Below are 12,904 nucleotides of genomic sequence, written 5' to 3'. Positions count from 1 at the left end.
GTGCAAGGTGCTATTTCAAACACCTATACGGGCGGTGAGACTAGGCGGCGTCGTGACGAAACAATCTGTAAACAATGCTAAGGAGATGGTCGATTATGCTAGTGTACAGCTGTCGCGACATCCAGGCCTAGTAAACATGTCTCTGGCGGGGTTTAACGATCGGACGATGTGGCTATTGTTTCGGCTACCTGGGGGTACCTGCGTGAATCCCGCCCTCAATTCAAACCTTTGCTATAAGGCGTCCAGTGAACACCCCTTTCAGAGACACAGGCGGCTTAAACGTGCATCATGTCCGGAGGTCGTTCTTCATCTGTTGCAGCAGCCCAGGTCCATAATGCGGCATTGACACTGACCCAGGAGTTCAACGAGATTTTCACAGGTAAGTTACTGCTTTAATTTTATCTTTAGCCGCTTTATAAGGTATTTTTAACGGAGTTTTATTCTCTGCTGGCTGGCTGGCAGGGCTTTGTGTGTTTGAAGCGGGTAACTACAGGCCTCTGCTGTTTTAAGGGTTTTAGCACAAATTCAGAGGTAAAAAGCTGTGTTTAGCACAAGGGCTAGCACTTTTATTGTTCAAGTTACCTGTTTTTATTGCTATGTGTTTCATTGTGTGCTAGCAGGGCTTTGTGTGTTTGAAGCGGGCAACTCCTTGTCTCTCACGTGTTTTAGGGGGTTAGCATGAATTCAGGGGTGAAAGGCTTGTTTAGCACAAGGGCTAGCACTTTTATTGTTCAAGTTACCTGCTTGTATTGTATTTGCTTCATTGTTTGCTAGCTGGGCTTTGTGTGTTTGAAGCGGGTAACTACAGGCCTCTGCTGTTTTAAGGGTTTTAACTTTAATTTTATCTTTAGCTGCTTTATAAGGTATTTTTAACGGTGTTTTATTTCAGCTGGATGGGGGGCTATGGTTGTCTATTCAAGTTACCCAGTGAAGTATTTTTAAGTGTTTTAGCATACATCTGGTGGTGAAGCTAAATGTAGCTAGCATGCAACACATGGTTTACAGATATCTGTCAGCTGTAGTCGCCTTATAAGGTATTTTAACTGTTTTATTTCTGCTGTAGGGGCTATGGTTGTCTGTTTAAGTCACTTTGTGGACCTAAATCCAAGTTGCGGACTGTTTTTATTACTGTGTTTGGTGCTGGCATCTGCAGGCCTCTGCTGTTAAAGTGTTTTAGTCTGAATTCTGAGGTAAGGCTTTCAATAGCAGTTTCAGTCATTGTGGCCTGCTTGCAGAAGTATATATCTTCCGTTGCTGTTATTACAATATATTTTATTTATTTGTTTCAGCGCCAACGTCGGCTGAACTAGAAGACCTAAATTTTACACTAACGGATATTGGTAAGATATGATTCAGCCTTGTATTAAAGTATATTTTTATTAAAATCACAGTCTTTAAAATACTAATACTATGTTTCAACCATTGTTATTTTTCTGTATTCCAGATCTTACCGAGAAAGGGTTAATTGACGAGCATTACGGTTGTCCGAACCAGCCAAATCAGAATGACTTCCGCAAAGAGCTAGCGGTGATACAGCCTGGACCGACCAGAACGCAAACGTCCCGCGCTGAAAGATTGTGTCCGAAGCCAATCAACCCGAGTGTGTTCCACGGAGAGCTAGCGGTGATACAGCCTGGACCGAGCAGAACGCAAACGCCCAGTGAAGCAAGATTGTGTTCGAAGCCAGTCAAGCCGAGTGTGTTTCACAAAGAGCTAGCGGTGATACAGCCTGGACCGAGCAGACCACATACGGAAAGGAAGATTGAGTTTAGCTAAAAGGAGGCTCCCAGCAGAAATAGCTGCTCAGAACACATCAACACTGAAGCGGCAGAGGACTGAAGAACATAACGGGTCAGTTGTTGTAATAAGTTCTCCAGAGACATCAGAGCAACACGTTCGCTTCCCAGAGGAAGCTCCCCGCCTCACCACGTCACACGGCCTCCCTCGAAACGTTAATCAGGGGACAACGCTTCCTGCAGCACGTAAGTTAACTATTATAAGTCTCAAACTAACTCTGATGGTACATTTTCTGAATTAGTCCGGCTCATTTAGTGTATTTATTCATTTACCCACAGTAACAACCCACCGTGACATTGTTGCTCAAGCACTCTTTACGGCAGGAATACAGCCTCATCCCGATACATTTGGCCAGACGGACGGTAAGCCAGCAAGTGTTCTATGCTATATGTTATTATTATTTATTTATTTATCATTTCTTACCTTGTTTAAAAAGGCTGTCTCTCCCTGCTTACTATTTCTACATTAACAATTCAGTCTGTACACGAGAATATTGACACCGAGCTAGCAGCAGCAGCAGCAGAAGCAGAAGCAGCAGCAGAAGCAGAAGCAGCAGCAGCACATGATCGGTCTCGTCCTGCCTCATCTGCTCAGCACCCTGGTGAGTTGACAATGAGTTTGTAGTGCTGTTGGTAACACATTGGCAGTGAAATGGTAGGGTTGCAGTTCTAAACCCCAGTGTAGCCCTTAGCCTATTTTTATTTATTCTTTTCTGTCATCTTTTTCTTTTCGTGTATTACCCCGTTTTAAAACTCTGTCACCGTCTGCTTATTTTAATTTGTAGTAGCATCAGTCATCCGCCGTGACGCAGGAAAACACAAGAAGAGGCGTAGTCTCAGAAGCCTGTGTTCGTCAGTCCTGAGAGTTCAGCAAAACTTCAACCGGTTAATCAAGTTCAATGCTTTCAAAGAATTTGTTTGTAATATACTAAATACTTTTTTATTCAATACTCATTATGTACGATAAATCTAATTATATATTTTTTCTTTCTTTTATTACAGCCGCTGCATGGACAGTAAAGCATATGCCAGTTTCTACGGGACGTCAAGCTACCCTCTACCGCCGGAAAGCTGCTGCGCTTCTGAATTACTGCGAGACTCTGATGATTGAGCTGGTTGACCCGTCGATGCCAGTAGCGTTAACCAGCTAAGTTGTGACTTCTGTTAAAAAAATAAAATAAAAATGGAAAGTCAACAAATCAGAGATGCTCTGGATGGAATTGTTGAGGCTGTAAATGAACTCCGGAATCTCCCTGTTCAGCATGCAACCGAATCTGTAAATCTTACCCCAGGATCTCCTGTCAGACTTCAGGGGCAGACTGATCCAGATTGGGATTTTGAGCGGTTTCTATGGTTAGAACAAACCGTTGGCGAGCTAAATGATTCTTTCTCTCAATCAATCACGTCTTTAAATGACTCGCTAGAATTTCAACGAGTTACAAATGTTTTAAATGAAATCACACAAATGGTCAACGACCTTCAGAATATACCCGTTCAGCATGGGGTGGGGGTTGCTGATTTAAACCGGGGTAATTCACCAGATAGACAGCAGGGTCATACGCACTCGGGTTCGAATTATGAGCGTTTATCATCACTAGAACAAGCTATCCATCAATTAAATGTTTCTGTCTCTCAAACATTTACCTCCAATCCTACAAGCCGTCAGTTCCCGCAGCAGCAGCAAGAGGGTCATTTAAATCAAAGTGTAGTCGAAAGAGGTGAACATGATCGGTCTGGTTCTTCGCATACTGTTTTGCAGAATCCCTCATCCAGTTCCCCTCAACAGCCATGCTCGAGCGCACCTGTCGTTCCCACGTCCAACCCGGAGGATCAGCCAAGCACGAGTCAGTCTCAGCCGGCTGTTAACCCTTGCATTGAACGTGAGCGATTTAATGTAACAGAAATAAGACGTCCTTTCAGCGTGACAGCTTCACGACCCGGTGAAATTCCTAACTTCGCCGAATTTTACACACAGGTTTATCATCTTCTCACAGAGCTGGCGGACTCTGTTACACATTCAGCATCACGCAATGATGTTATACAACTTGAATTAAGCGGGGAAGGGTTTTCCCGCCATACAGTGGTTCAGGTAAATGATGACGGTGATTCAGTTCTGCCTGCATTTCTGGAATTTTTAGATGAGTTAACACAGTCTAATGAAGAATTGCCAGGACCTGAAAACTTGGAAATAGTACTTCAGATTGTACGAAACCCTCACGGTGGTGCGAAACGTAAGGCGACAAACACGTTGGACTGTGAGCTGATTCATAAAAAACGACGTCACCTCTATATTGTTGAAAATGCTTCTAATCAGCTCTGCTTTGCTGCCAGTCTAGAACATCTTTGTAACCCTGCTTTTACAGACGCCCAAGCCATGCATCAAGCCTCACTGTGGCAACGGACAGCCGGCCTCACTGAGCAAACTCCTGTGACTTTCAGCGATGTGCATAAATTTGAAGAGATAGTCAAAAGGAAAATTGTTGTTTTCTTTAAAGACGACAAGGAGGCAGTGCTTCGTAAATTTCAGACAGGCTTTTTAGATTGTTCAAACCCCCTTTTCCTGCTTTTGTTCAAAAGTCATTATTATGGAATAAAGAGTCTCACAGGTTTCACAGGCTCGAGGCACATTTGTGGCTACTGCTTTAGCGGTTACGACAACATTGGCACGCATAGCTGTAAGGGTCACTGCTCGGTATGCCTCGACTCAAATTGTACTCTCCAGCAATACAGCCCTGTGCAGTGCATAGATTGTAAACGAATCTGTCGTAATTCCATCTGCTTAGCTAAACACAGAGAACCCACACTGAGACCGAAACTTGGGAAGCTCGTAAGTAACTGTGACACGACAAAGTTCTGCCCTGTGTGTAAACAGCTTTATTTTGTAGCCGCAGGTGGACAGAGCAAGCCCCACGATTGTTCAACAAAGTGCACGGTCTGTCGTCAGAAAGTGCCTCACGGTGCAGATGTCACGTTAAACGATCATCTGTGCTATATTCAACCGACCCTGACTGATGCGCAACTCTGCGATAAGCTAGTTTTTTATGATTTTGAAACTTTTACAGATCAAACTGGAAAGCACATCCCGTATCTTGTAAGCACAAAAACTTTGGCTGGGGATGTTTGGTGTTCTTATGGTTTGAACTGCGTCAGGGATTTTCTGCTTCACTTTAGAAAACCTCGTTTCAGAGGTCATTCTTTTCTAGCCCACAACAGTCGCGGGTTTGACTCATACTTGATTCTAAGTGAGATGGTTAAGCTAGGCATCAAACCGTTCTTGATCACACAGGGGAGTAAAATCCTTTGTTTTACTGAGCCTGATTACAGTCTCAAATTCATTGACAGTCTCTCGTTCCTTACAATGAAACTCAGTCAAATGCCAAAAGCGTTAGGTTTAAGTTAGGGGTTTTTCCCTCACTTGTTCTCCTCTGAGAAGACATTGAACTACATCGGCCCGCTTCCTCCACCCAGCTTCTACACTGTGGAGCATATGAGCCCTGCTGAGCAGGAGCGTTTTTCCATTTGGTACAACGAGGCCTGTAAGCATCCCTTTGACTTTCAAAAAGAAGCTCTTTATTATTGTCAGAATGATGTGGAAATTCTCTTCAGGGCTTGTGTGAAATTCAGAGAAGAGTTCTTTAAAGAGACAAATGTCGATCCTTTTAAAAGCATCACGATAGCAGCAGCCTGTATGAATGTTTTCACAGCAAATTTCCTTCCGCCTAACATACTAGCCATACCTTCCCCGGTGGATTATCGGCGTCAGTGCAAGACTTTTTCTGACGCCTCCATTCAATGGCTGGAGTGGGTAGCTGCTGAACGGGGCATTTTCATTCAACATGCTCTTAATAGAGGTGAAATGAAACTGGGGCCTTATTATGTGGAAGGATACGCGGAGGTCCAAGGCGTCCGAACTGTATTTGAGTTCAATGGCTGCTTTTACCATGGTTGTCCTGCATGCTTTCCGGCCGACCAGACGTGCCCGCTCAGAGGAGTCTGCTATGAAAGGTTCCATGCAGCTACCATCGCGAGAGCCAGGGTATTGCAGTCGGTTTACGGGGTGCGCCTGGAGGTTATGTGGGAGCATAGCTGGGATTTAATGAAGGCGTCACACTCTGGTCTCAAAAGGTTTCTGGACTGTTTCAACGCCCCGGCACCTCTTTGCCCGCGGGACGCTCTGTTTGGGGGGAGAACCAGTGCCCTCAGGCTGAGGTACACTGCAGGGGTCGAAGAATCGGTGCATTATGTAAACTTCACGTCTCTGTATCCTTTTGTGAATGCTAGCTGCAGCTATCCACTAGGCCATCCCGAAATCATATGCAAAGATTTCGACGATCCCCGTAGCTACTTTGGACTTATCAGAGCGACCGTGTAACCGCCTCGTGGTCTGTTTTTTCCCGTTTTGCCGTACAGGACCTCTACCGGTAAACTGGTGTTCACACTGTGCCGGGCTTGCGCTGAGTTGAACTACCAGACGGGCCCTTGTACCCCCTCTGACCAAGAGAGAGCGCTAACAGGTGTATGGGTAAGTGTGGAATTTAACAAGGCTCTTGAGCTGGGATATAGGCTTGCTAAAATCACTGAGGTTTGGCATTTTAAAAAACAGAGCAGTTCAATCTTTAAACCGTATATCCACACTTTTCTCAAGGGTAAGCAGGAGGCTTCAGGTTTTCCGGCTGAAGCTACGGACGAGGAAAGTCGTTTGAAATATGCGGCAGACTACAAACGTGAGCAAGGCATCCAGCTAGATGTACGGAAGATTGAGGTGAATCCGGCTAAAAGACAAGTTGCTAAATTGTGTCTGAACAGTTTTTGGGGCAAATTTGCACAGAGAAATGATTTAGCTCAGACAAGCATTGTGAGCGAGCCCGAAGAGTTTTTTTAACTTCCTTTTTTCAGGTAAATACGCAGTCAGCTACTTTCACTTCCTGTAAGATGAAATGTGCATGGTTCAGTGGAAATACAGCAAGCGTTGTATTTCTCCACCCAACAAGGTGAATAACGTCTTCATTGCTGCCTTTACAACTGCTCATGCTCGTCTGAAATTGTACACCTGTCTTGAGCAACTTCAGGACCGCGTTCTGTACATTGACACGGACAGTCTGATCTATGTGGTTAAACCGGGTCAGACTTCCCTCAATCTCGGTAACCTTCTTGGTGACTTGACTGATGAATTATCAGGTGATTTTATACAAGAGTATGTTTCCGCAGGCCCAAAGAGCTACGCTTACCAGACGAGACACCGAAAACAAGTGGTGATGAAGTTTAAAGGCATCACTCAGACTCATCAGTGCAGTGAGAGGGTGAATTTTGACAGCGTGAAAGACCTGGTAGAAGGTTATCTGCAAGGTTCTACAGGGGATGTTTTACAGGCTCCCCAGCACACCATCAGAAGGAATAAAAGGAGCTTCCAGCTTCAAAATGCAGCATTTCAGAAAAAGGTGCGCATGGTGTATGATAAAAGAAGGCTTTTTCCTGATGGGACAACCCTTCCTTTTGGCTATTAAAAGGTTAACTGAGGGTGAAAAAAATGTCTCTCTCCCATGAAACACAGGAGGTGAATTCGATCTGTTGTGAAAATTTTATTGATGTATGTAACTCTGATCATATCTTGTCTGGATGCACCTGCATATTTCCCGTGTGAAAGAAGCTCTAATGCTCACAGATTCACTATTGTGTTTCCACATCCAAGGACACAGAGAGGAGTTGAGTTAGATAGGAACTGGATCGTACCAGTGGCTGCACTCCTCTGACGATAACTCCCACTTTCTTTGTTAACCCAGAATGTATAAAAGTTAGTGTGTTCTTTTTCTCATTGCTCTGTTTCCTGACTGTGTTGGGGGACAGAGACATTCAAACGCTCATGCCTTTGAATTAAAATAACTTAAAGACAAACGATGCATCATTTGTTTTCATGAGTGGTGTGCTCACTTAATTGATAATTATTAATATCCATAACAATTTGGCGTTGTCGGCAGGATCCAACATGCCAGGAGGACTGCATGGTGAGGGATAAGGATGCTTGGCCAGCCTGAAGACCTATCTTCAGTCCACCTACATTGAAAAAAAGGGGAGTCCTGGAACCTGCCAGCAGCTCCTGGCTGATCGGATCCGAAACAAAGAAAATTCTGTTATGATTTCTGAGTGAGACACTACTCTAAACCATTTTATTGTACATTAACCATCATCTCCTAATACTTGTTTAATTTTGCAGAGTTGGTGGAGTGGGAACATCAGCGCGAGGGCCTGACCCTGTCTGGAGAACAGGGCTGGTCTATTGGCAACAATAGGACCCGGTCTATTGGTAACAATAGGACCAAGCAAGACAAAGGGTTTTGCGGGTGGTCTTAGCATTTCTACACCTCATAAAGGAGAAAGCCAGGACGGGCAGACGTGCCGCCTGTGGTAAAAAATGGGTTCCGGAACCTCAAAGGCCTCGGGGGTGTCTCCCCCTCCTCCAGACTCTCCAGTACATAAAATTATGGGGGAAAAGTGGAGATGATTGTGTTGAATGTGCTTTAATTTGGTAAGATAAGTTATAATAAGTTATTATAAGTTTATAAGTATAATAGGTTTATAGGTCAGTTTATAAGTTTATAAGTTATAAATCAGTCAAATAAGGTTAAACAGTTGATGGAGAGAGACTAGGTAAAAAGTAAAAATAATATATATCTATATATATATAAAAAAACAGGGATCTAGATCTGCGGGAAAAATGAATAAAGTGCTGCAATGAATGCTAAAACTAAATTCTGAACTGAAACAGAGGGCAGGGGAAAATATTTTTCTGGTGACATGGTAACAGACATGACAATACTGGTTGTGCTGCTGATGACCCCTTGTTTAAAATTACATATAGACATGTGGTGCTTCACCCTCCTTTCCATATGCTCCATTGCAGGTGGAGCTGCAGGCCCTCCAGGTGGCTGACCCGGATCTGGACTCCTGTCCCCCTCCGAGAAGACATCAACCTGTTCAACAGTATGCGGACCGAGGCAAGGCTGGGGAGCGAGGCGAGCTCAGCAAGCAAGGCGGCTCTGACGGAGCAGCGGGTGGAAAACTACGGGAGGATCCCTCCCTCATCAGACCCATTCACTCCCAAGGCAGAGCAGACACAATAGTCATCTCAAAGCCAGAACTGGACTTTATTCGCACCTCTCTGTTTTTCACATGCCAGAGAAATGGGAAACAGCGAGTAAACCAAGGACAGATTCATCAATTCCCTATGCTGGAGGTGACGGGAGCGAATGAACCCCATGTTTAGACCAAGGACTGCAGCTGACATCCAGGCCAGCGCTGCCCTCCTCTCTAATCCCAGAGAGGAAGGAGAAAGGTGGCTGCAGAAAGTGAACTTTGTCTGGAGACTGGAGTCAAGTTTTGCATCTGGCTGATTCAAAGAAACGAGCTCTGCTCAGCAGTAATGTCATCAGTGGAGGAAAGAAAAAGAAGAGACACTGATCTGCACAAGGTTGCCCTAATCCTGTTTTCTGATGGATCTCAACGAGGAAGATTTAACCATCGTGGATGTGGCCATGCACACAAGGGCAGAGGCTGTAGTTGTGGACAGTGGTCCCGTTCTGATGCATGTCGCAACTGTGGACAATTGGAACATTGGAAGAACGACTGCCTGCAGGGACCGCAGCAGCCTGGTGCCGGTAACTGACAGGTGGGGGATCGGACCCTGGATCCGGAGGCCAACCTCGTTGAGAAGGGACCTGCCAAGGGGCGTGAGGCTTCACACACACACACCGCTACACCTGTGTTTGAATGCTGAAATGGTACCTGATTCTACTGATCCACATAGTTTGCTCACAGAGGCCATCACACACTTAGATTGTGCCACAGCTGTTACAACAGGCACGCATCTCCACACAGAGACCCCTTCCTTTAAAAAAAAAAAAAAAAAGCGTTTTCTACGCTAGTAATAGGTGAAGAAATTTATTTTGTTGTTGACTCTGGTGCAACTCACTCTTATCTGCTAAATGTATGAAGGAACAGCCCAAGCTCAGTGGCTGTTATGTTTATTCTGTCTCAGCTTCAGTTAGGAAAAGTTTTTCTGTTTCTTTTAAGGTGTTTCACTCCGCAGGGAGTGAAGCTGAAGCAATTTTTTTTCTTTTTTTTTGGTGTCTCGTCTGTGTCCTTTAAATCTTATGGATAGAGCTTTGATGTGTAGATTGGACATTATCATTTTAACCTCTGACGGACTGACGGTTCACACTCAGGACTCTGACTTTACTGCAGTACTTTGGGCCCTAGATAAATCTTTGTATGCATACGAATGGAAGCTTCCAGCTGCTCCTGTGCCTTAACATTTTGTCTCAGCAGTAAATGCTGTGACACCTGACAGTGACATAATGATTCAGATGACTTACATAGTATTTCCCTTGTGTCTGACGGACTTGACTTTGACTTGTGGAAACTTTCTCATTTAATACATTGTTGATTTGTTAATCTGTATCGAATCAGCTAATCAATGCAGGACAGACATGTTGAAATAGCTTTAACATCTCTTTAAAAAAGGCCATAAAGTCTCAAAATCTAAATGCAGTTTGTGCAGGAGGAAGATCAAAGTGGCTCTAAAAATCCTAAAACAAATCACAAAGAAACAAATTATTTCATTTCTGGGTATGACAGATCACTGCAGAGCTCACATTCCAAACTACTCCAAGCTTGAATCTCCGTTGGCTGCTTTAATACACGGACGGGGACTGGCAGCTGCTGGTAGAATCACATGGACGTCTGCGGCAGAACAGGCTTTCTCTCTTTGAAAGCAACCTTGTCCTCTGCACCGGTGCTGGCTTTGCCAAACTCTGACAAACCATTTATTTAAATGATGGATAAAAAATCTGATTTCATGTCATCTGTTTTGTTGCAATCTCATGATGACAAATTGCGACCTGTGGCCTATTATTCCAGTAAACTTCACGCTGTTTGCAGCTGGTTTACCTGTTTGTTTGCGCGCTATTGCTATTGCTAAGAAAGCAGTGTTAGCGTCTAGTGACATTGTTGGCTACAACTCTCTGACAGTTTTTGTTCCACATTCTGTTTCTATCATCCTCCTGGAACAAAAGACTTCTTATTTATCAGCAGCAAGGTGGCTTAAACTTTCCTAAATTTTATTGGACATGCCTAACATCACTGTAAAACGATGCAGTATTTTAAACCCAGCCACACTTCTGCCTACAGAGGAGGATGAGTAAAGTCATGACTGCGCAGCTGTCTTAAATGTCGTTTGTACCCCTCGTCCTGACTTACAAGACACCCCTTTGTCTAACACCGACCTCGTATTATATGTTGAAGGCTCCTCCTCCCGTTCTGCTCCAGGTTTAAACTGAGATGGGTTTGCTGTGTTCTGACTCAGGTGTTTTACGCTCAGGTCCTTTACAGCACTCCTATTCTGCTCAAACAGCTCAACTCATCGCCTTAAGTGAGGCTTGTAAGTTGGTGGAAGGAAAAACTGTGGTATGGACACATGAATTGGATCATGCGTCCAGAGAGGTGATGCTGGATATGGTTAAAAAATATTGGTACACAAATGGGTTTTCAGTGGTAGCTGAAAAAATTACTGCAAAAAGTATTTGATCTGTGCTTCTTACAACCCGTCTAGGGTTCCTGCACAGCCACAAACTGCACATACGCCTCTACAATTTCCATTCCCACATCTGATAATGGATTTGATTAAGCTGACACCTGTTGAATGAAATAAATATTGTCTAGTGGTCGTGGACATGTTTTCCATGTATGTTGAAGCTTTTGCAATGAAACACGCAGACAGCAGTGCCGTCGCTAAAGCCTTATTAATGGAGATCTTTTCCATGCTGGGGGGTCCAGGACTTAATTTCCAGTGATAATGGGACATATTTAGTAAACAAATCTCTGCAGGAAATCAGCAAACTTCTGAGTTTCTAATTAACAATAATAATAATAATAATAATAATAATAATAATAATAATAATAATGATAATAATTGAACATTATTGATCTCACAGTGGATAAATTCACTTCTGCATCTTAACCCATCCCCTTGGGGAGCAGTGGGCTGCCACTGTGCGGTGCTTGGGGAACAATCAGGGGTTAAGGGCCTTGCTCAGGGACCTAGAGTGCAGGCACTGGGGATCAAACCGGGTACTTGCATCCTTCTCTGAGTGCAAGCTCACTGTTGTAACCATTAGGCCACCACTCCACCTTAATTAAAAACATATTGTGCTTATCATCCAAATCAGGAGTAGGTGTAGAAAAAAAAAGGTTCACCATAAAAAGCAAACTGGCTAAATGTTGTGAAGAAACATATTTATCTTGGCCAAAAGCTCTCCCCCTTGTTCTCTTGTACATGCGGATAAGAAATAGATCCATAGCTAATCTAAGTCCTTTGAAATCCTTTTTGCAAGCACAGGGGAGGAGGACCCAATACTAACTTATCCACAATAATAACTGCTCATTTTAAATATTCAGTGTTAGAATATTGTAAGGTTCTGTCACGTTTTTTTTCTCTTTCCCATCAGGTCGTGAGAGCTGCATTAACCCCAGTGGCTGATAAAATCCTGCACCAGTTCCAGCCAGGACAGTGGGTGCTGATCCGAGACACCAGAAGGAGCCACTGGAGAGACAAGCGTTGGACTGGTCCGTTCCAGATCCTGCTGGTGACCCACACTGCCATGAAGGTCCAAGGAAGGAACACCTGGATCCATGCCACACAATGCAAAGCGTTCAAAGGAACACCACCTGAGCAGCATCTGGATCCAAACCCTCTGCCTACAAAGGGTTCCAACGACCGCCCACCTGTACCAGGCCGGTAACAGGGCAGCGTGAAGCGCAGAGCCACTCTGGAGAGGCAGCAGGATTTTTATTTAGTTTTTCGTTTCTGTTTAAAAAAAAAAAAAAAAAGTACTGAGTACCAGAAGAAAGGACAATCCACTCCACAGCCAAGATCAACATGCAGCGGTACGGAAGACTGAAGTTTTTAGAACTGGTGATTGGCATCACACTCATTTTTATCACTCCTGTGCTCACTGAAGAAAAGGTACAACACGAACAATTTGTGACTAAACTAAGTAATCACACCAATCATACCCATCGGCTGACTCAAAGAGAGACCCATCACTTCAGTGACT

General features: G+C 44.1%; 1 protein-coding gene across 5 annotated transcripts; it reads left to right on the top strand.

The window, feature by feature from the left end:
• Positions 1–336: 336 nt before the first annotated feature.
• On the top strand, positions 337–12,677 carry LOC118563643. Of its 5 annotated transcripts, XM_036138736.1 has the most exons (9): positions 337–379; positions 1,290–1,340; positions 1,445–1,982; positions 2,076–2,159; positions 2,275–2,398; positions 2,582–2,681; positions 2,799–6,318; positions 6,442–6,558; positions 12,296–12,677. In XM_036138736.1, the coding sequence occupies exon 7, from the start codon at positions 2,980–2,982 to the stop codon at positions 5,194–5,196; it is 2,217 nt and encodes a 738-aa protein (XP_035994629.1). In that variant the 5' UTR covers positions 337–379; positions 1,290–1,340; positions 1,445–1,982; positions 2,076–2,159; positions 2,275–2,398; positions 2,582–2,681; positions 2,799–2,979; the 3' UTR covers positions 5,197–6,318; positions 6,442–6,558; positions 12,296–12,677. The 5 variants fall into 5 exon arrangements, with proteins under 5 accessions (XP_035994629.1, XP_035994628.1, XP_035994627.1 ...); XM_036138735.1 differs by lacking the exon at positions 337–379 and having other exon boundaries at positions 1,204–1,340; positions 2,234–2,398; XM_036138734.1 differs by lacking the exon at positions 337–379 and having other exon boundaries at positions 1,204–1,340; positions 1,445–1,986.
• Positions 12,678–12,904: the final 227 nt, after the last annotated feature.

The sequence above is a fragment of the Fundulus heteroclitus genome, chromosome 7 (genome assembly GCF_011125445.2).
Source record: "Fundulus heteroclitus isolate FHET01 chromosome 7, MU-UCD_Fhet_4.1, whole genome shotgun sequence".
In the NCBI taxonomy this organism is placed as follows: domain Eukaryota; kingdom Metazoa; phylum Chordata; class Actinopteri; order Cyprinodontiformes; family Fundulidae; genus Fundulus; species Fundulus heteroclitus.
Note: the sequence above shows the minus strand (reverse complement) of the source record. Positions and strands in the feature narration are given on the sequence as shown.